The following is a 22,573-nucleotide window of genomic DNA, read 5'->3' as shown; positions in this document are numbered from 1 at the left end:
TTACCACTCAAAATGGGGCGGAAATAAAGTGCTCAACAATATTCAAATACCGAGTGTTCCCTGCTGGGCAGAGAAAACAGAACCAATTCAGCTTGCACCATATGGAAAATGTTAGTTCCCTGGGTGTAGGCAGCCCTTATGCAACCAGCCCATGCCACACTCATTTGTTCTATATCACCTCTCCTGCTGTAAGCCCAGGCAAACTATCAATAGCTAACTGCTCCTGCTAACAGGTATTAAAGGTGACATTTGAAGAACAGGGCAGGCTGAGAAACAGCATAGGTGCTACATCCAGAAGCAGGAACCTTTCAGATTGCTAGTTACACCTCTGATCATAGTTAGGAGCTAGGTTTGTGTGTTTACATCAGGGTTACATAGACTAACTAAATTTACTGAGCCAGATATACCCTGGATGACCTCATGAAATGTGGGTAACCAGGCTATACATACAGAAGGCAAGTTATGGTGAGTCATGGATCCTGCAGGGTTTATCTATGGTAAAGCAGCACAGGCTGATTAACCTGTGCCAGGAGTACTGTAGATAGACTTGACCAAAATTCCTTACACAGCTAAACAAGGAAGATCCAAGATGAGCGTGGAGGCTTCTGCAAATACAATGGCAAAATGATGAGCCAGCTACACTTTCAGTGCTATTTTGAAACTATGGAAAGCAATGTAGGGGACTGAAGCACTGAGTAGTAACAAAACCAGTAATTCTGGAGCACCGTTTCTGTCATTGATAACACTGAGAGCATCACAGAATGGGAAATGCTTCCTCATTGTTTTTCTTAAAGAAAATAATTTGCTCTTTGTACACACTTGGGGATCTTGTTTGTTTTGGTCTTGGTTGTTTGGGATTTTTTTTTTTTTTTTAATTCCTAATGGTACATGAGCCAACAGAAGAGTTCTGTCAGGCATTTTCACTGAACTATATATGAGCATCAGGTTTACTGCTTGAGACTCCTGCAAACGGCATTGAGCAATTCTGCCATTGCATATACACATGCCCCTTCCTCTACTTCCTCTGTGCTCTTAATTCTTCAATTCAAACAAATAAGTCACACAAAACAGCAGCTTTTCTCTGCTGGCTGATGTGCTTGTTCTTCACACAAGTAGAAGGAAGTTAGACTTTTTTAGAAGAGCTCACATTCACATGCCATCTGACAGCTTTTGAATCTTCCCCACATTGACTTTATATAAGTTGCTGCTGGCAACACAGCATGAAAGTTTTTAATGAAGCAAAACAGGGAAAGAGATTAGTGAAATTGAATTAATGAGAACGAGTGGCATGTTCCACTTTTAGATTACGTTACCTGTAATTTCTTCAAAGACAGCATGAAATCCATCAAAGTTCTTGGATCCATCAGACTGGAAGAGGACATGGAGTGAAGACCCAGTGCTTCGGATAGGAGGTGGCCTCTCATTCCCACAGAATTTCTTTATTATTTGACTGTCCAAATTGTCCCCATCACGGATCTCCACATAGTCGTACTGGCACATGTAATCAAACTCCAGGCTCAGCATGGAAAATCTTGGGGAACAAGGACAAACAGTCAGACTGCTTACTTGTGCACCCTGAATACTATTTATTTGGGCACTTAGGTATTTAGGGCCTACCCCCCTCAGTGAATCAACAAGTTCCTATCCACACAAAGACCCCTCACTCATCTCAATTTTTGCATCATGATGCCTAGAAGCCAGCTCAACTCTGTACAGTTGCTTCATGAGAATATTCAAGTGTCAGAACAGTGAAGTCAAAATTGAAGTCATACAGTCTATGCATGTGCATCAGGTGCCTAAACAAAATACAATGTCAGAACTATCTTCCAGGGTCAGGCACTGCAGAGGGCATATTTCTATTGTCATTGTTTGCTAAAAATTGTTCTATTTGCCCTAAATAAAGTTCTAAGTACTGAAAGTTGCAGTATCAAATAACAAGGTTCAAAAGCTATTTACATTGTGATGCTCAGAAGTGAGCAATTAGGGACACAAGGAAAGCTTGGGGATTTAACAGAAGCAGAAACAGCCAGAGAAACAGAATCAAAATACTAGAGCACGTTTTGCATTAGAAAGCAAAATGGTAGTAAATCCCCAATGTGTGGCACTTGCCTGTCTTTTGAGAGCAGAAATAAGGCAGAGGAATTAGTACAGAAGGGAAATACTTAAAGCCTTTTCCCACAATGTTTGTCCTTTCCTAGCTTCCATCCAGCCACTGAGCAAGGCTTTTGTTCATTAACAGCCATGCTATATACTGCCACTGGAATTCAGATGGGCACAGAGCCAAAGCACCCCACCAGAATATGAACAAGAAACAGAGGGAGCAACACCAAGTGCCTCAGGAGAATGTGCAATGGTCAGGGGGCTGGGCTCAGCCTTGGTACAGCAGGAAAAGGAGAAGAAATGGGCCTGGGAGAGCCGTGCTGCTAACTGTCCAGCAGGATATTTTATAAATGAAACCCATTATGTACTCGATCCTCCTGAAGACTCCTAACACTGCAGATGTGTATTTAGATTAAGCTGTATCTCCCACACTGCCTATTCCAGTGTGGGCCTAGTGATTTGCAAAGACTGCATTTTCACACCAAAGAGGTGAGACGAATTTTGGATCTGCTCCTGGACCTCATAGTCTGAAGGGAAGAGAATTCTGGAGCCTGTTTCAGACTCTTTTCATCTTGAGACTCAGGCCCCCATGTTAAGGAGGCCTCCATGTCCTCCACCTTCCTTTGACAGCCCATGAGCTGAGTTAAGAGCCCTCTTCACTCAGTCACCTTTGTTCAGGTCATGTGGCTGATTTGCATCAGGAGTGTGCTACCTACAGAGAAATGACTGAGCACTTGTAGGAAGCTACGTCAATGGAGCAGAGCCCCTTATCTTTTTAAATCATCTGATGGAATGTAGAAGAAAAAAAAAAAATACATCCGTTTTAAATATGCATTAGAGAGATATAATTCAACTTTGCTTTGCATAAAATGCATGAGTTGAATTCTAGTTCTGTCAGGTCTGTCAGAGACATCCTCTCAGGTATCAGGTTATACACGACATTTTCAAAACATTCTTTCACTGGTGAAACACACCCCAGGGATCCACCCTTATGGAAGTTACAGAGCAATACAAATTAACCCATTCTTCTTTGTCACACTTATCAGGCTGCAGTTTATCCTGACCCAATCCTAAAAATATTTTCTGTTTTTCTGAACTGGTACATTTCTGATTAAAATTAAGTATGTGTGCAAGTAAAGAAGGAAAGTTTCTAGAATGCCCACCATGTACTAGGAGCAGTATTATTTATAGATGTAAAGGTAAACTGTGTCTTGATGTGTGTCCCTGAACAAAGAATTTCAAGACATACACACAGAGAATGAAAGAACCATACAAAGGATACTGGTTTTAATAGTTTGCTTTCTCTGTTTTTAAAAATGATGAAAACAGAGCGGAAAATGTGAAATGCATAGGGGTTCTCACTTGCATTTTATTTAACTTGGCAAAGAAGCAGATACACTGTACTGATGACATGGAATCCTGTGATTAAGACTCAGAATTGGCAGGTCAGGAAACCTGCCAAAGATTTTAAAAACCTTTTGGCTACAGCCCAGCTGACATGACCCTTTACAGACCATGAGATCTACTGCTGTTTAAACCACAGGTACACACAATTCAAGGGACTTCAGTTTCCTCACCAGTGAAAGCATAATTATATCATAATTCTCTTGGATATTATAAAACTAAGCATGCTAATTTTGTGCTACAGATCATCAGATACAGAAAGCAATGAAAACTATTGTCTTGATTTCATCAATGCCTGCAGTGAGCAGATATTGGCCAACCCCTGTGAGGAAAGCTTCTAGCCAAAGGACATATTTAAAACTGCATTTCTGCTGAGGCACTAAATAAAAGAATTGTAAGTTGTGAGCTACTTCTACTGTGATATGACATCCTTGACATGGCTCAGGCTGAAGGAGCCTATACATCACAACCTAAAAAACTCATCAAGGCTGGCAAAAAAAGCAGAGAAAACAAATTACCACCACAACATGGACACTATTTATCAAAACAGCTCTACTGAGCCAACCCCCAAAGGACTGCGTGGCACGGCTTAAAGCAAGAGAAGATTTATCTGTGCTCCTGGGAGTTTTACTCTTCCTGCCCTATGTAAGCAAAGGCAACCACTTTGTTCACCTTCTGTAGTATGCTGTCCCCATCACTGCCCTTGCAAACCAGGGTGGCAGCAAACAGGATTTGTGCACAGAGAGAATGAAGAAAGGAGTTCTTTTGTTGGCAGTTGTGCTGATTCAGCTCAGTGTTGGCTGTGCATTACAGCTCTAAGCAGTTACCACCCACAGAGGGGATCAGCACGTTTATATGAAAACACAGTGAAGGAAACATGGATGGCAGACCCAGGAGGCAGGCTCTGTTGGTTAGCTTAGATGAACCTGCCCTCTGTGTAGGAAGAGCCCAAAGGTGAAGTTTTAAGTTAAAGGTATGTGTTTCCCACAATATCTAACTGCTGAAGTACCTCAGTGGACAGCTCTTGAAGATGTCAAATGACTCAGAACACATTGCAGGGTTACCTTCTGTGAGGACCTCCTGTTCCATCTTTTCCATTAAGGTTTGCTCTAGGCCTCCTGCAGGACTTTCAGGGTGGGAGGGTTAACTGTGGGCATTCAGGAGAGCTTCTGATCTTTCCCTGGGAGTGCTATGTCATCTGCTGAGATTTCTAGGCATTCAGACAGATTCATCATCAGGCTAGGCAAAGGGCTTTAGGATTCTCCAACATTACCCAGCTCAAATAAATTAGATGCTGACAACAGAAGTTTGGTAGTTCAAGATTCCTTCTTGGAGACCTTCACAGTTGAAATGTAATCAATAGAGTTGACACCTACTAGTAAGTTTGTTTGATTGCAGGAAGGACTGATATAGGGAGGAAGAGAAAGGCACTCTTGTGTTAAGGTTTTCCATCTTCTGTAACAGCAAAGTTGAATAGTGAACTGTGAACCATACTGTGAGCTGTATGGATCTCATGTGACACATCTTCCTAGTCTGTGTGTGGGTGGTCCTCAGGGTCTAGGATGAAAGTCTGATTTCTCCAAAGAGTTACTACATCTGTTAACTACAGCAGTCCTCATTCTATTGCTTTGAAAACAGAATAGAGTCTCCTCAGTGCAGCCACAGCAAGTTCTGCTCTTGGATACTGTGTCCTTAGTTAAAATAACCTTTAATCCCTTTCCTGCACCTTGTGCCTGATGGATGCCATCTGGCTGTTAACACTTCACCCAGAGATAGGTGCACCCAATAGTTACCTGCAGGCACACGACCCATTTCCACTCTCACATCCATCCCCACAACAGTGAAGACAAGTGACACCTGTAGGTCTTGAAGCACTTTTTAAACCTCACAATTGACAAAGCCCTTTCCAGAAATGTAAAAAGTATCACCTCCCTAAGCTTGTGCTGTGCAAATCACAACCTCACCAACAATATCTCTTCAAAAGAAGGCAAGTACAATTCATGTTCACTGACACTGATGCAAAGTTTTGTCATGTGAACACAAAACTCTTCCTCACAGCATTGATCCTGTGATATTAAGTGAATAATGGCTCATAACTACACAATAGGCTTGCATTTCCAGGTCTGAAAAAAGTGCATTAGTGTGGGAAAACCACAAACTCTTCTTTTCAACTGATTTGTTGTTCTTTCTCCCATTAAGTTGCTCTTCAAACAGATAAGAACATATTTAAACTGCTTGTGTATCTAGCATGGTTCTTTTGTCTGGGTTCCAAAGTTGGTGAAATATCGATGTGAAGGATTAAGTTATTATTTTTATCATATTAACTAGTATGTTTCAAATACCATCTCCTGCCATACTTTCTGTGGCATGTGTGAGCACCCTGCTGCAGACATTTGAAAACATTATTAATTACCCCAAGAAGAGGCTTTCCTGCAATAGGCAGGAACTGTGACCTTGAGCCATTAGGGGTTGTTTAACAGGTCTAAGCATACACAGCTCAGAAGAGTGATAACTGGACAACAAGATGCAGTCTTAGGCTGTGTGAGTGGAAGTTTAGGCTAGACATTAGGAAAAAATGAATCATAGAAAGAGTGATGGAGCATTGGAATGGGCTGCTCAGGGAGGTTTAAACTCCCTGAAGGTGTTTAAAAAAAAAGACTGGATGTGGCACTGAGTGACATTGTTTAGCTGATAAGCTGGTGTTGGGTCACAGGTTGGACTTGATGTTCTCAAAGATCTTTTCCAACCTAGTTAATTCTGTGATTCTGTGACTTGCAGGAAAATCAATCATACCCTCCAAGCATAGGAATGGTGAGGGGAATAACTGAGGCTGATAGAAAACAGGGTTGGTGAAAAGAGTGATAAAAACTAAAAAGAGAGGGGAAATGAGAATGAAGGCTAAATGCAAGTGCAAGGCACTCTTGGGCAACTGTCTCCTTGATTGAGACATCATATTAAAACATTCCTACATCTTTTCTTCAAAGAATGTCTTAACTCAGCCTGGCACAGTCTTCAGAAAATATCAGGTGTTTTTTACTTCTAAAGAGGTGAAACCTTGTGTGCAATGCCTGAGAAACTCTCCTCAGCATCCATCTGTCCTAAATGGGAATTGAAAGCACAGTACTGATTTGCCCAGTGTCCTTCTGTCCATCACAAGCCAGACCAGGGGAAAGAGCTGTGGTACCAAATGCAAAGTGGTCGCTATACCTTCACTGTCCCAGGGCTCACAGCTGCTGCCCCTCATTGACTCTTGGTTACCCACATCCACCTGAAATGAGTGCTGGCTGAAAGTCAGCAGGACCCACCTTAACTCAATGTTGAATCCAGTTTGAGCATGGATAGTCCATTCACATCGTGCATTCAGTGGGTAACCCTCCAGCAAAATCTGACCTCTAGAAGCCCGAAGAACCTGCCCGCACCCTGGGGAGAAAAACAAGGAAAAAAATGGTGTGAAGGTCCTTCAAGAGACATTTGAAGAAAATATATGTAGAAATAACACCAGAAGGAGATCACAGGATGGCTTAGGAAGATATACTGTTTCTTATAAGGCAGTGTATAAAATGTTGGGACAGCCACACAATGGTTGTGAAGAGTTGTGACTCCAATACTGAAGTATTGACTAGGCTAAGAGTATCCCTGGGAAAGCTGTAGCTGATTGCTTCTCCATGGTTTGTAATGTAGCCCCATGAAACCATTTCTTGCAGCTTTTGCCTCTCTGTTAATTAAGCCACCCACCCACATGGCTGATGCTCTAGCTCAGAACATTTTTGATGGAGCCCATGCAGACATTTGCAACCTCTGAGGCTGAGGAAGCTGGTGGGAGAGTGACAAAACTACAATGAACACTTGAATTAGCTCAAGTGAGCAAAAGAATGAGAGAAAAAAATATGATGCACCCAATATCATGGTTGCTAGTCCTTCATAAGGAGACTCTGGGAGGAAAAAGAGCTGATGTATTCCTAGAGGACACATTTGTCCTTGGGATTCACTACATCATCCTTGCATGTTAATGCCACCATGCCAGTGAAGATATAGAAACATCACAGCTCCTCTATCATGACTCAGTGTGACATATATTCAATATACAGTCCTTATCCCTTCTTTCAGTTTCATTCTTATCCTTCCTCTAGTCTTGTTCCACTCTGCCTCTCAGTGCTGCTCTTAGTTTTTTACCATACTTCAATGTACTTCAGCACCAACAGGATAAGATTAAGTGTTCCAGTCATTTGTGCACAATCTAAGAAAACTATCAGAGGACAATGAGCTGAACAAACAGCAGACAAGGTCACACTGGGGGAGCACTGTCTTTTCATGACTATCCTGCAGCTGTCCCTAGGCATCTGTCCAGGGATAGTTGTCCTAATTCCTCATCTTGAATGCTGAACATTTTTAGCCCAGAGAGTTCTCTCACCTTCGGTAACCTCTCCCTTTTCCCCAGCTATAAAATATGGCTAATGATACTTTCCTCCATGGAAGATGAAAAGTTGTTTAGTGATTTTTGCAGAGCTTACTGTGATCTGCACACGTATGTCCTAGCAAAATACACAGTTAAATCTCAGTGTACCAGACAGAGCTAATTTTTCAGTTCCTACTTTCCTGACTATATCTTTCTGAGTGGAGCCTTGCACATGGCTACATCCCCTGGTAAGCCTTCTGTTGCTTTGCTGGAGTATGAGGCTCTATCTGTAAGCCAAACCTGCAATTCAGTCTAACAGCATCACCTAATCAGGAGAGTCAACACACCGCAGATGAGGATAAGTAAAAAGTCAAATGACCCAAAAGACCTCCACAGCAATTCTCTCACTTCTTTTTACCTCTTCAGTCCACCAGAAAGCTCTGCTGCTTCCGTCTGTTTCCCTAGAGAAACCCTAAGCTTTTAACCCAGGATGAATGTTTCCTACTGAAACAGAGGGTTTTAACACTCGCCTCCAGGCCCTTCCTTCCCTAGGGAGAAAGGGTGACAGTGACCTGATTTGGTGAAGTACTGAGCATCTGTGGTTCCCATTGATCACAGCGTCTGGAAATCAATCCTGCTGCATCTGGTCTATGGGGAAACATGAAGACTGCAGGTCAAATCCTCCTCTTTCTTCTTAAGAAAGTGTTGCTCAAATGAAATACCCTTTGTTCATTTACCCTCGGTTACCCTTAATTAAGCAGGACCCAAGGAAACAGAAATCCTGCTCAGAAGAGTTCCTCAAAAGTGTTTCATCCTCTTCTGTGGCTCGCTCAGTTCCCTCTGTAAAAGGCGAGGATTAATGAGTGTGCCCAGCAACCACATTAGGATTCAATGAGTACAGCAGGATCTGCTGTGGTGAAAATGATAATGCTCCTTCCCACAGCAAGAAACGGGCCCTTGTGCTGCCATTGGCTCCTGCCACAAAAACAACCTGAGACAAAGCTGCTAGAAATCTTCAGAGGGTTTGACAGGGGGCTTGGACCACCTCAAAGAAAGTTTCCCTTTCGTCCTGAAGGGCTTTTGAGTTTTTGATGCCTTTAACAAAGGAAAGCCAAAGAACTGGTGCAAAGAGATACTTGTATGCACGGCATACTAAACACACTTCTCTGTTTGCCTGGTACAGCCTGAACTCTCTGAACACTGGCGCCGAGGAAGTAGGTTTGGCCAGCAAAGCAGGTGGTCCAGAGACTAAAGAGGAGCCATTCAGTGACCCTCTCCAAAAGAATGTTCTCAGGTTTGCTCCCACCCTTCTCTGCACGAAGCACCTTTGCGATCACATCAAAACTGTGCTCTTAAATCTCCAGCACTTCTAGTAGAAGTTTGACTCCCCAGACCAACAGTTCAATCATATGTTGATCAAAAGAAGTCTTTTCTCTTCCTATTCTAAATCTGCAGGAGACCTGGAAAGCTCTCAAAAATAATTTACATCATAAACACAAATGCTGGCAAATTCTGCCTCATTTACAAAAAAATAAACCGCTTTGGCAGAGTGTCAACATCCTTGTTCCGTTCCTGTTCCTGAAAAAAAGGCAGCTTTCAGGGCCGCAGTAAGATTTCCTCCAAGGCTTGTTACTAACAGAGAATAAAAAATTCAGGAGACCTCTGAGTTGTAGCCCACAGAGACCTGTGGGTCAATGGAGGGAGAGGTCCTGAGACGACCTCTGGTAAGAACACAATATCTTCTGTTTGAGTGCTGCATCTTAGACGTGAGGCTCCTTCAAGGGTCAAGATGACTGAATGGAGGAGAAAGACAGCAGAAAGTTACTGCTATTCAGAAACAGGCTGATATGGGAAGGCAGCTGTCACTTGCCACAACTTGTTGCTTCCTGTTGGTTGTTGGTCACTAGTATTACATGAAACAGTAATGTCCAGAAAGTTTTGAAAACTACAAGTACTGTTGCCTGGCACAGGGTCCACATTTGGACAGCAGAGCTGAGAACAGCTATTAGAAAACACCACTTTCTCCCTTACTTTGATGGAGCACGTGCCTTGAAGTGACATTACAACTTGAGTTTGGCAAAAGCTGCTGGAGTGCAGGGTACAGAGGAAAGGGTTCTGCAGGGTTGGTTTTCTTCTGGTTTTAGAGCCTGATGTGCCTTTTAGGTCATGATGATTCAATCCAAGAGAAGTCCTGCTAGGAAGCATACTAGCACCCAATTAAATCTAGTCAGTGTGTTTATTTCCTAATAACACTCCTTTGGCCTACCCTTAATTTATCTTTTAACCAAATGTTCTGGTGGGGTTCCAGCTATGCCAGAGGATACTACAAACGGGACAGACCCATGGTACTTCTTGCCATGGGTTTCCATCACCACTGCTTTTTCTGGCAGTCCCCAGCTGTGTCCCGGGGGCTCACGCCGCGCTGGCGAATGCCCTCAGCCGCGGGGCCAACCTCGCTGCTGTCCCGGAGGTCGCAGCCCTGGCACACAGCTCCCCGTAGAGCACGGAACGGGCCCCGGTGCTGCCGCAGCCGCTCGCAGCCCCGGGCTCCCTGCTCGCTGCCGGCCCGCGGCCGCCGGGCCCTCACGGCGCGGCCTCCCCGGGCCCGCCACCTACCGCCCGTGCGGCGCGCTGCCGCCGGCCCGCGCCCGCCGGGGATGCGGTACCGCCCGGGATGGGGTACAGCCCGGGATGCGGTACAGCCCGGGATGAGGTGCCGCCGGGGATGCAGTACAGCCCGGGATGCGGTACAGCCCGCGATGCGGTACAGCCCGGGATGCCCCAGCCCCGGCTGGGCGCAGGGATGCGGCCGCAGCGCTGCTCGCCCTCCCGGCACCCGGAGGCGCAGCGCCCGCCGGCCCCGCGAGAGGGAGACAGAGCCCGGCGCTCCGGCACGGCCAGGCTGTGCTCCGGCAGCTCCGGGATTGGCAGCGCGGGACAAAGCAGGTAGGTTATTACATCCCGCCATTACTCTGGTGGCGCTGCTTTGTAATTCCGCGATTTCCTGGCCCTCTGCCGCTGGCGAGGCACCCAGGGCTGGCCGCAGTTTCAGCTGTGTTGCCGTGCGCAGGTACCAAAGAGAGGGTTCCTGTGCTCGCCCAGCTGGGATGTGTCAGCACACCCACGGCTCCAGCAGCCAGTGCCTGTGGCCAGCCAAGGACACTTGCTGCTCACACCTGTGAGCCCGCAGTCCAGCACCACATGGTCATAGGCTGCTTTCCAGACGGGCAGTTCTGCATGCCCGAGCCACCATCATGGATAGCCGCGAGAGCCACAAAAGGGCAGCTCAGGATGGGGTCACAACTGGCCTCTGTGTCCTCACTTTAACAGCAGAAGAGACAGCAGCAGTATCTAACCTTCCTACCCTACCTCTCAAGTACCACAGCCTCAGTGTCACACTGCTTCCCTTCAAAGAGCAACTAGTAAGAAAACACTGTAAGATGAAGCTGTCAAAAATTTCAGTATTGCAAAAATGCCCAAAGAGACCTCTGTGTGAAGGTGTATTTGCTTCAATATAAGTGGGAAGAATAAACTGAAATATACTGTGGGCAACCAATATATTCAGGCAGATGGAGGAAAAATTAGATGAGTTAATGACTGTTTCTCGACTCTGCTTTTAAAGAAAATTCCAGAGACGCTCTAGCATGGACCTTGAGAAAATGGGACTTTAAAGTGTTCTCAGAAATCACACTGTAAATGGCAAGGGACTCAGGTGATCAACTTCCAAAGCCTCAAGGTTGAGTTAGCTCTGTTGCTGGAACATGTTGATTCCCCACATGCTGCTGTTTGAAGCAATGATTTTATTTTATATGCTTTCACCTCTTGAACGCTCACGGGCAGTGTTGTGAAAGCAAGTTAAATTGTTGCTTTAAAATCAATGACTAAGAGGACACAAGCCTAAGGTGTGTAGCACAATGGACAGAACAAAGTAGGGAAAACAGACTCTGCTTTTATCCCTTCCAGTGAAATATGAACAAAGAGAGTCAATAAAAATTGAAAGAGACCTACACCTTCACTGGTGGGAAATGGTGAAGGAAATACCAATCTTAAACACTATACAATTAGCTAATGGAATTCATTCTTGAAAACAGAATTGGGACTAACAGAACAGTTAACATTAACAGTTTAGCAGAACTAAAAGGCAGGAGCTTTTGTACATGGTTAGGAACAAAACTTTTAGATATTGGTACCAGGGTTTGAAACACTCTTTGTTGTGACATAGTCAGAAGTTGTAAGACAGTATTTTCTAGAGGCACCTTGAAGCATGTTGAAGATGTGTGGCAGAGGAAGAAAACATTGGGATATCCTTGGGGCTGGCAGGGGTTGAAGGAGGACAGAGGGTTAGCTCTTTTTTAAAGCTGTTGCCCTTATAAATGTTTATGCTTATATTCCAGGGCTATGATGAAGCGTGTCCAAGAAATGCAGATTAGAGAAGATTCCCGGAGTCACGGTGGTTAAAGTTTAAAATAAACCAAACCCAAACAGACATTTACTAGATGAGGCCATGACATGAGGCCCTGTCCAATTCCTCTCAAACACTGGGAGAGAAGTGTTTTTCCTGACTGTAGGTCTGCTTACTGCCTGGTTGTGTTTGCCTTCTCCTGCTTTGCCCTTTGCAAGAGTCTCTGTACAGGAATAGCTGGGAAGGCACAGCCTGGCCCTGGCTCTGTCCCACCCCTCTGTGCCCCTGACATCCCTCCCTGCCCATGCAGGACACTTACTCATGCAGTCACCTCCATACCAGCCAGCTCTGCACTCTGCACAGTAGATTCCCTTGATGTAGAAGTCATCAAGTGTCCCTCCCCAGGAGCCATTGCGACAGGACTTGCAGTTCTCAAAGATGGTGCAGCCTAAAAAGAGAGCCACTGTGTCAGATGAAAGCCAAGGTGGATTGTCCTGCAGGAAGAGGAGCAGCCTCTCTGTCTTTTCCACCGAAGATGCCAATGACGTTAATGACTGTGGGGGTGCTGACAGCTTTCCCACTGGGAACCACACCCAACCTCCACGCCCTAGGCAGCTCACACTTGGAGATTTGGAACCAAACTCCTGGCCTGACTTGCCCAAACCTCTAAATCTCATTGCTCCAACTGTAAACACCTCTCTTAGGACTCAAAACGTATGTGTTGATGCCATTTGGGTCCAGCCTAAATGATTCTGATGATTTCTGAACTGCTCCTAGCTCCTCCTGCTGTCTCCTGTCAACACTTTTTCCTCCTTGCTTGTGGGACTTGTCTCTCTTTTCTTGCTTTGGGGGTGTAAATCAACCAAGAGTACCACCAAAGCATTCCTGGTGTGAAGCCAGCTATAGTGTCACCCTTTGGCAGCTTCCAAGGCTGCCCAAGACCTCCTGAGGACAGCACTGCTAGTAGAAAGTGTTGGGTTGTTTTGGCCAGTGATGGTACTGTTCTGGAGGAGCCTTGCCAAGTGTCTTGCTGCTGTCAGCTGAGTGGTAGAGGAAGTTCCTGAGGAAGGAGATGCAGGACAATCCCATGCCCAGTGAGATGTGCTTGTTCACCACTGCTCTGCCCAGCATCTGCCACGATGCCTTGGCCAAAGATTTGGAGTGAACACAGCATAGGCACAAACATACCTGGGTGGATCAAACAGGAGTCACACTCATTCTCCTCATTCCTGCAGCAGGGAATGGTGTAACCCACTCTTTCTTTCTGTCCTGGGCAGATGCACTCAATTTGGTCATATTCACAGCATTCCCGACACATGATATTCCACTCGGCTCCTGGGCAGTTCTCATTGATCACTGTGTACTCTGCAGAGAATGGAGAGGAGGACACACAGAAATAATCCATTATCTGATGAGGAATGGCAGGATCTGTTATCCAGTAGTTTATCAGATCATGGATGACATGTGGCTGGCCAAGGTCTTCATCCAACCCAAACTCAAACTACGTGGTACTGTGCACCTGAAATGTCAGCATGGTTTGCATAGCAAAGAACACACAGGAGTTTTGCAGTGTCAGCCAGAGGAAGCAAACAGACTGGAGGGAAGGAATATGTTTGCTTTCTCTGCAAGGCCTCCCCACTTCAGTGGTGAGAAAAATTGCTTTTAAAAAAAACCACAGAGGATGACATCACATGAGAAAGTCTTCAGATTGCAGGACTGACTTAGAGCATCATATGTAGTATAGATTATTTAAACTATGATTGCATATTTTGGTTGCATTTCTGCTCATGAATTTGCTATTCTTGAAAACTAGAGGGCTCACCAGGAAAGGCCACTTTTAAAGTTGGATTTTAGCTGGTTTCACTCCCTATTTTCACCCAGAAGCACATGTTGTTACATTTGACTTCACTGCCAAAGTAAACAATGTTATTTTATTATTTTTTAAGGTTTGTTTTGCCTGGCATTTCTAATTGGGTAACATCTTTCTATTATTTAGCATAACCTCATATGATACCTGAGCTATGCTGGAAGTACCCTTTTAAGAAACAACCTCAGACTGTGACTCAGGACTGCCACAATAAGTGCAGATCCTGTCTTTCCCCACCAGTGTGCTGTCTAAATTCTACAAAGAGAGATCCAAGGAGTGCACAGAGCTGTCAGCGTGCTTTCTAACCAGCTGATGACTGCTTTCATGGAGTTTGATAGTAAAAAGAGACAGCAGACTTGAAATATATGACACAAAGGAAACTTAATGAGACTAGCTCTTTTTTCCTCTTCTATCTCTTTTTTCTATTTTTTTTTTTTTATTGTGGTTAGGTAACAACCTTTTTCCTTGTGTATTAAACTCTGAGTAACAGGGTTGCCTTGTCACAAAACAAGCCTTACATCTCTAAGGTGAAACACTCCCATCCATGCCCGTACCTGGTTCCCTTCTCACACAACTGTTTTTTGTTTCACTGCTGCTGATAACCTAATTACAGTGTGCTGGAGCTCCCCACCACTGAGCCTTGCTGCTCTGTCTCACTTGACTCTCCATGACCTCATGAAGCCTGGCTCCCTGAAGCTTATCTTCTCCCCTCATGATTTTTACTGACTCCATTAAAAAGGGACCACCAAACTGTTTCTTCTTTTTTTTCCCCCACTCCCCATTTGGTTGGGAAATTAAGTGCAGCCCTTTGTGCTCCTCAGAGCTGAACCTTTCCCCTGTGCCTGGTGTACCAACCAGGGAGAGTCCACTGCTGCTGCTCTCAGTTTAGGAGTGAGGCTGCTGTTTGTGCTGAAACCTTTCCATCCCTCCTCTCTGCCCCTATAATCATTCCAAAAAGAAAAAGCTGTTCTGCCATCCAATAAGGTTCTGTAGTTTTTTATTCCAGTAGTGGAATCTTGCATTGAAATAATCTTAGTGTTCAGCAGTTATAGACCCTTTTGCCTATAGATCTTGACATGCTTTATAAAGCTCTCTTTCCAGATGGGAAAATGAAGCACAAGGGAGGTAAAGTGACTTTGCTCAAGGTCCCAGGGAAAAACAATAGTAGAGTTGGGAGTTAAACTCATGCCTTCTAATTTCCAGAATGGCAGTCAATCAACCTGGCCAAGCTGGGGCTTCTTAACCTATGGCTATTATTCCCTTTTAATTAAGTCTTGTATCTATGAATTGTATCTGATTCATATTCCAAAGAAAATTAATTACAGACATCCAATTATCTCCATAGAACTGACACTCAGTTTGATACATCTCACCATACAAGACAGACAATTGCTGTGTCTCTGGTGTGTGGGGTGGGGGTGTCCCTCCTTCCTGAACAGTACTCTAAAATTTGACTAGTAAATAAATACCCAACACTCAGAGCTTTGGTAAAGCATCCTTCAAATTCTCATTTTTTCTAACTCAAGATAAAATTGTAATTTATCTCAAGATTGCTAAAGCTGATTAATAAAGTGGATGCATTATCCAAGAGAAATTTTTGTCTGTATGACAATGATCCAAATATTCACAGGCAAAGTTACATTGGGGTGACAAAGGAATGTTTCCATCCTTGCAGGAACTCAAATCCTGGCAAGATAAGGCTGTGAGCAGCACAACTTAACTTTCAAGTTAGCACCAAGAGGTGTGCTGGACCATGTGACATCCAGAGGTACCTTTCAACCTAAATTACTCTGTTCTTCTCTAAAATATTACACATGTATTTACACATGTAGGTAGGTAGAGAGTGTGAATGTGTGCATGTGCATATTTATTTTTATATGCACAGCTTGTCTACACAATAGAGAAAAAAAGCAGAGGCCACACTTATTCTTGGTGGATCAAATGTGTGTATTTGTGGAATAAGTTGACCTTCAGGTAATATTTAGTGTTAAGAAGGGAGCAGCAGATCTTGGCCCTTAAAAGATTGTAAAAATATACCTGCTGCTGTTTTGTCACTTCTTTTGTCTCAACTTAGACAATGAAAATAAACTCTTTTGATTTACTGACAATTTAATTCCCTTTCAGGTTCTCAGTTTTTGAGTTGGCAATTTATATAACCTTTACAAGGAAATACGTGGATTAGAGATTTTTTTTAAAGTGGCCTTTCTAGGATTTTCTTCACAGAATTCATGGAATCTATTATTTTGAGGTTCTGTAAAAGCTATTCTTTAAAGGAATATGATTGAAGAGTTTATGCATCCCTTTAATAATAGCAGGATCCCTTTATTTTATCTCTGGGCTACCGAAAAAGAAAGGCAAATAAAAAACTTTGCCTCAGAAGTTTAAGAGGGTTATGCAGAGAGTCACTTATGTGTGTAATCAATGTTTGTTTGTGTGGCTGAGCTCAGCCTGTGCTCCAGGGAGGCAGAGGCATAATCCTGCTGGCCCTTGTGTGTTTGGGGATGGACAGCCACTGGCAGCTCCCCCACACACACTTGGCCATCCCAAAACAGGAGAGAAGGAGGCACAGAAAAGTGGGGGAAGATTTATTGACTGAGTGAAATACTGAAAGCGAGGCCTCAGCCAGCTGTGGCAGAGATAATTGTGGGGTGTTTTGTGAGCTTTACTTTGATAATCTTCCAAAGCAGGCAGTCTGGCTTGCAGGCAGTGACTGTGTCTTTGATTTTGGGACAAGCAGGAAGAAGCTGCTTGACAACCCATGCAAAATATTTAGCTGCAAAGAACAAACAAGACTCTGGACAGGCAAATAAACAGTGGATTAATTTCTGAGATTTTAATGATGGAAGAAAAGCCCATTAAATCCAGGCATAAACAGCTCACATGGAAGCAGCTCAAGACCATGGAAACCAAGCAAGAAATGTCTGTGTTGGGAAAGCAAGCAAAGGTCCAGGGCTTGGCTCAGGAGCCTGGCACAGCCCAACACAACACTTCACCTGATGCTCTGGGTCCAGCCTGAGCAGCACTGTGAGGGAGATCAACATTTCCAGGTTCAGATGGCAGCACATTCATGCTTGCTACCAACACCTGCAGCTAGCAAGGGCTCCTAATCCCTACAGCATGTCAGATCCTAAAGGCTGTCGGTGATGGATTTGGTGGGACAGCAGCTGGAGGCAATGCTCCCAGACAATGTCCTCCTGTTGGCAGTGTCAGTCCAAAACCAGCTCACCTCAGTGATGCTGCTGCCTCCCCTCATCCCCAGGCTGAGATCAGCCTTAAAGCTTTGGTGATTCAGGAACAGATTCACAAGCACATTGTTGCCTCAGGGGTGGGTCGGGCTGCTCATCATGGTAAAATGTCAGCTTCAGCTGACTAATTTATTGTCATAGCGAATTTGTATAACATAGATTTCTGCTCCAAAGATCTGACAGCTGGGAGAACTGTGTAGCTAAAAACTATGGTGAATTCAAGCAAGCCCAATTATACCAATTAACTCTTGTGTCTTCCACTTCTTTGGAAGAATGAGAATTTTTTAGAGTACAGTCACTTTAAGCAGATATAAGCCCATGCTGCTGCTGAGATGGGACATTTTTCTCACTCCTCTCCCTGCCTTCCCATTCCCATCCCTGTATTTGTGCTGACAGTAGCTACTAGATGGAGGGATCAGACAACTGATTGAGCAAAAAACCAGTTTGCCCTACCTGTCCTTGGAGGGAACTTCCTGTGCTATATGTCCATTCTGTTATCCTGCAAAAGTTTTCCTTCCATGCCTCAATTTACCCATCAGTACATTGTAAACACTACTCAATCTCTAAGAGATATTGTTTCAAATTGCTTTGAAAAATGCCATTTGCAGTAACAGTACAGTGTGAATAAGACCAGATACAAACAGATAGACACATCTCTAGAATTTGAGTCTATAGAGAATGATTTTCCAAAGTGATTGTTTAACCAGTTCATGTTCCACAGATGAGAACATTCTCCTTTGTATTTGATTTCATCTTAATTTTTCAACATGCTGCTCAACAACAGCTACTGTCTTCTGCTGAAGAGACAAGCAGTTGAATTTGAAGGAGCAATTTCTTAAGGCTGTTAGTAGGCAATGTTTGGCATTGTAATAATTTTGAAAGGATTCTCTAATCCGAAAGGATTCTTCAACTTCTCATTAAAAAAAAGACAGCTTTAACAGAGATGAAACCTAGCAGCAGCTTACACTTTCTTTAGGTACATCTCATTTTTCTGCTCCTTTCTTACTTGGCTCTATTGCCATTGTACAGATATGCAAGCTGGTCCTCACCCCACAATGACCAGGTGTGTCGACATTGACCACAGGAAATGCTCTGAGTGCAACACTGGCTGGAACTAATGAACAGTAAAAATCTCCATTTGGGTTCAATGAGGCCAGGAGGAAGACAACTTGGAAGGGAAGAAGGATATTTCCTCTAAGAGACTTTTACTAGGGCAAATAATGCACCCCAAGCCCTTAATAATAAAGGAAAGTACAGGTCTTTATTGTTAACCTTTTTGCCTCAGATAAACTATAGTGCAAATTATGTCTATTAGTCTATTTGATGTGTTAAGAGGATGAAAGGGATAATGCTGTCTCTAAAACCACCTGCTTCTCTTTGGAAATTATGTACCTATTACTCTTTTCACAACCAGGCTAATTAAAAGAGGAGTTAAAATACATGCTTGCTTTAGTTTTACTCAGTGTGCTTACTTTATGGTCACAGACCTTTGATGAATAATTAGACTGCTGCTTCTGCAGAGTCAGTTAGCATCCTTTTCTGCCAGTAGTGTGCCAGTGCCACTTTCACACAGTGGCAAGGGAGAGGCAAAAAGAAAGGATTTCTATTTAAAAAGAAAATCAAAGTCAGTGGGAGAACACAGGAGGAAATCTACAATACTAAGTGGAGTCTGTCCACTTAATGAATGTACATTAATTTGACTGTCTTTTTTACATACCACTCTCCTTTAGCTTCTTCTCAGTATTTATGATCTGGCATTTGTGATCTTATTAGTGGCACTGTGGCCTTGTGACTTCATTTGAGAAAAGCTGTGGCAGGAAGAAATTGGTGGGTTAAGGCTCTTCAGAGGCTGCCACATTAGCCTTTGGGCTTTAATTCTTTCTGGGACAGGGGATCTTATTCTGGGCAGAAAAATTATACTAGTATGATCAGGAGGAGAATTTTTCTCTGTGCTGCAGAAGAAGGAACAGGTAGTAAATGTAGAACTTTTGAGTAAGTGACAGCATTGATGATATTAGACTTCTGCAGTAGGGGAGAATGGTTGGAAATCTTCAGAGAAGAAGCAGCTGCAGTATTGAAATTCATGACCACATGACATGAGAATGTGCTGGTGTCCTAAACGTGGAGGAGTGGTGCTGGACCTGTCTTGAGGACTTGCCCCTTGCAATGGTGTGAGACCTGCAATGTGCTGACAACTTAAGTCACCCATATAGAAACAGTCCACACAGACAGCACAGCCCTCCTCAAACTGCAGTCCTTAACTCCCTTGGAGTGTGTAGTCCAGCCTGAGCAAGGACTGGAGATGCCCTCAGTCTGCCAAGCTGATCTCTTGCCTCCCTGTCCTGTGGCTTTCCTTCCAGCTGGCCCCTCACCACAGCCCTGTTCCTGCAGAGGGACAGGGGCATCCACATGCCCGAGGGAGGTCCTGCTGCTGACAGCTGCATCGTCCTGTGGTGGTCAGGGCTGCTGGAGAGAAAAATCCTGGGCATTGGCAGAATGCAGGGACTCCTGGGAGCTACTTGAAGAGACCTCAGGGTCAAAAGTGAGTAACCCCAGCTTTTTTCCAAAATAAAAAGCAAGTCTCTTTCCCTTTGTCCATGCTAGGAACCTAAACATGTGAACTGAAGTAACCCATTTGCTAAGATTGAATGCATCTGGATGTGTCTGAGTGCATCTGGCCTTCACTTCTCTAGACAGGGGTTGGAGGGGGAGGGGAAGAGAGCTTGGGAAGGGTTTAGATAGGCAGAAACACACAAAAACACACATATATTTTTAAGGAAACATGAGTCACTTGCAATCCAAGTTTATTCCAAAAAATAAATTCCCAGACCGCCTTGACTCCTGCCCCCAGCTCTCGAGGCAGGCCCTGTGCAACTGGGTGTGATAAATATGGATAAAAATTGGATACATCTGTGGGGAGGAGACAAAATGCTATTTTCCAACCTGCCCTGACATGCTAAGGCCACTGCACTTCTGAGTGGCTCCCCTGTCTCTGAGAGCCCCTGTGCTGAGAGGAGCTCCTGGTCCCTCCTGCTGCCAGCTGTGTGCCAAGCAAGTGCCACCAGCCCTGCAGCAGCAGCAGGGCAGGGGAGGCATGGCAGGGGTGAGGGAAACAGCTGGCATCCCTGTGTCCCACACCGCTCCTGGTGTGCCAGGAGAGGGTGTTGGGGAAGCCAGCATGCTCCCTCCAAAGCTCACAGCCCTTGTGTCCCACTGGCTGCTGCTGTCCTGCCTCTTGCCTTCCCTTGTCACTGCTGCCCAGGGGACTCACTGCTGGATTACCCTGCAGACCAGATTCCTGCCATGAGAGAGATGTACTGCCCCTGCAGCAGGAGGAGTTTGTACCCACCCAGTCACCTGACAGCCCCAGCCTGTGCCAGGGATGCTCTGTCTCTGGCAGGGTTAGCTCTGTGCCACTCCAGCACACTGCACATGCCATGGAGCCACCATGGCCAGTGTGCAAGGTGGCACATGTCAGGGACAGGGGACAAGGCAGAGCATGTGGCACTGAGATGGGGAGAAGCTCTGTGCCTGTGACCCAGGGGAAGCTTTGGCAGGAGGGCAGCCTCCCAGGGTGGCTGCAGGTGAATGCCCTGGTCATCCCTGTTTAGGACACCTGACCCTGTCCTGCGGGGTCAGCAGGGGAGGGCATGCAGAGGCAGACCCTCTGAAGCACCATCCTTGACACCAATTCTTTGCAGTCACTGAGATCTGACAGCTCCCCTGGTAAGAAGAATCAGCAGTGCCGAAATATGCAGCATCTTCAAGGGTGGGTGACTTGAGGGCACCTCACCTCCCAGTCCTTAGGGCTGCAGCTCCCAGGAAAGCAGCTGGGATGCTGACAGCTGGCTGCTGCAAGCAGGTCTGGACACCTCCAGGTGTAAACAGCCCAAGTTCGTGGCCATAACTACAGCAAATTTGCACTCAACAGTAAATGCTTTTTGCTCACCCTTATCAAGACAATACATGCTGGTTCAGCAGAAACTGGGATGGGGCTTGAGTATAAAAAAGATCGTTCTGCTTTAACAAGGCTTCCCCTTCGAAAGAATAATATTGGAAGAACTAAATCCCAGATTGGAAACAATGTGTGGGTTTTGTTTTCTTTTTTTCCTTCACTTTTTTCTCCCTTGCCTTCATTCTTGGTGTTGGGGCTGGAGAGGAAAATCTCTGTCTTGCCAAACTAAACAAATTACGCTTTACAATTCAGAGACTTAAATGCCTCTTTTTATCATCATTTCCGTAGCACTGAGTGTTGAGAAAATAAAAGGAGTAATGAGCAAAGTGATTGCATACCTTTTTCTTAATGGCCATTGGCAAACAAATTCAGCCAGTTGTTTCTCTTTAAGGCTATTAAGTTTGCCTGAAAGTCATTCCTGGGTAAATCTACACACGCACACACGCTCCACGCTGACAAGAAAAAAGTACATAAAGCAGAGCCCTTTCTTTCTGCTATCGCTGTCCCTGCAGCTCTCTCTGCTTCCCTTGACAGCGCATGAGATCGAACCCCTCTGGCCACACTGAAGGAAAGGGACTCGCTCGCCCGTGCCGGGAACACACACGCTCTCTTACAGTACCTCTTGGCAAGCAGGAGATGAGCAGGAGCTGGAGAAGGGTGAGTCCTACAAGTGTCCAGGGTGCTCGCTCCATGCTGCCCAGGCCAGTGCAGCGCGGTGGCTGCTCGGGAAGGGAAGGCAGGCAAACAGCTTTTACTGGGACCTCACCAGCTCCAGGCTGCGAGGGATCTCGGATTTCAGACCTCAGCACGCTCCCATCCTCACCAGAGGGGAACTACCTTCAAGAGACTTCTCAGGCGTCCAGAAGCACACGTCACCCCAAACCTCTCCAAGTGCTGCCTTAACCCTTTCTGGACTCTGGCAACAGATCCCTTTTGTGATGGCTTTGTTGGCTCAGTGCTCAGAGCAGAGACAGCAGCTTTCCTTATGTGAAGAAAGATGTTTTAAAGCGGGGAGAAGGAGAAATGCAGCTATCCCTCTCCATGAGCCATCCCAGCCAGCTGAAGTTACAGGCACCTCCAGAAGGAGGCACTTGGTCCTGGCTCCCCTGGGGCTCGTGGGGCTGATGCAGCCCAGGGGTGGCAGGGCTGGGTGTGGGTGGCTGCAGAGAGGGATTCCTGTCCCACACTCCTGCCTTTGGGCAGC

At 45.1% G+C, this 22,573-nt stretch overlaps 1 protein-coding gene across 2 annotated transcripts in view; it reads right to left on the bottom strand.

The window, feature by feature from the left end:
• The window catches only part of PAMR1 (peptidase domain containing associated with muscle regeneration 1), a 55,428-nt gene extending 33,219 nt beyond the window's left edge, over positions 1-22,209 (bottom strand). The window contains exons 1-5 of one of the 2 annotated variants that reach the window (XM_079308377.1): positions 21,989-22,209; positions 13,491-13,667; positions 12,622-12,750; positions 6,810-6,924; positions 1,314-1,531 (exon numbers count right to left, since the gene is read on the bottom strand). In XM_079308377.1, the coding sequence (XP_079164503.1) occupies positions 1,314-1,531; positions 6,810-6,924; positions 12,622-12,750; positions 13,491-13,667; positions 21,989-22,061 (712 nt within the window). In that variant the 5' untranslated portion in view covers positions 22,062-22,209. The remainder of the gene's footprint in view (positions 1-1,313; positions 1,532-6,809; positions 6,925-12,621; positions 12,751-13,490; positions 13,668-21,988) is intronic. The other variant, XM_079308378.1, reaches the window with a different exon arrangement.
• Positions 22,210-22,573: the final 364 nt, after the last annotated feature.

Source organism: Erithacus rubecula, assembly GCF_903797595.1.
Source record: "Erithacus rubecula genome assembly, chromosome: 6".
NCBI classification, from domain to species: domain Eukaryota; kingdom Metazoa; phylum Chordata; class Aves; order Passeriformes; family Muscicapidae; genus Erithacus; species Erithacus rubecula.
This window is presented reverse-complemented; position numbering and strand designations above follow the sequence as displayed.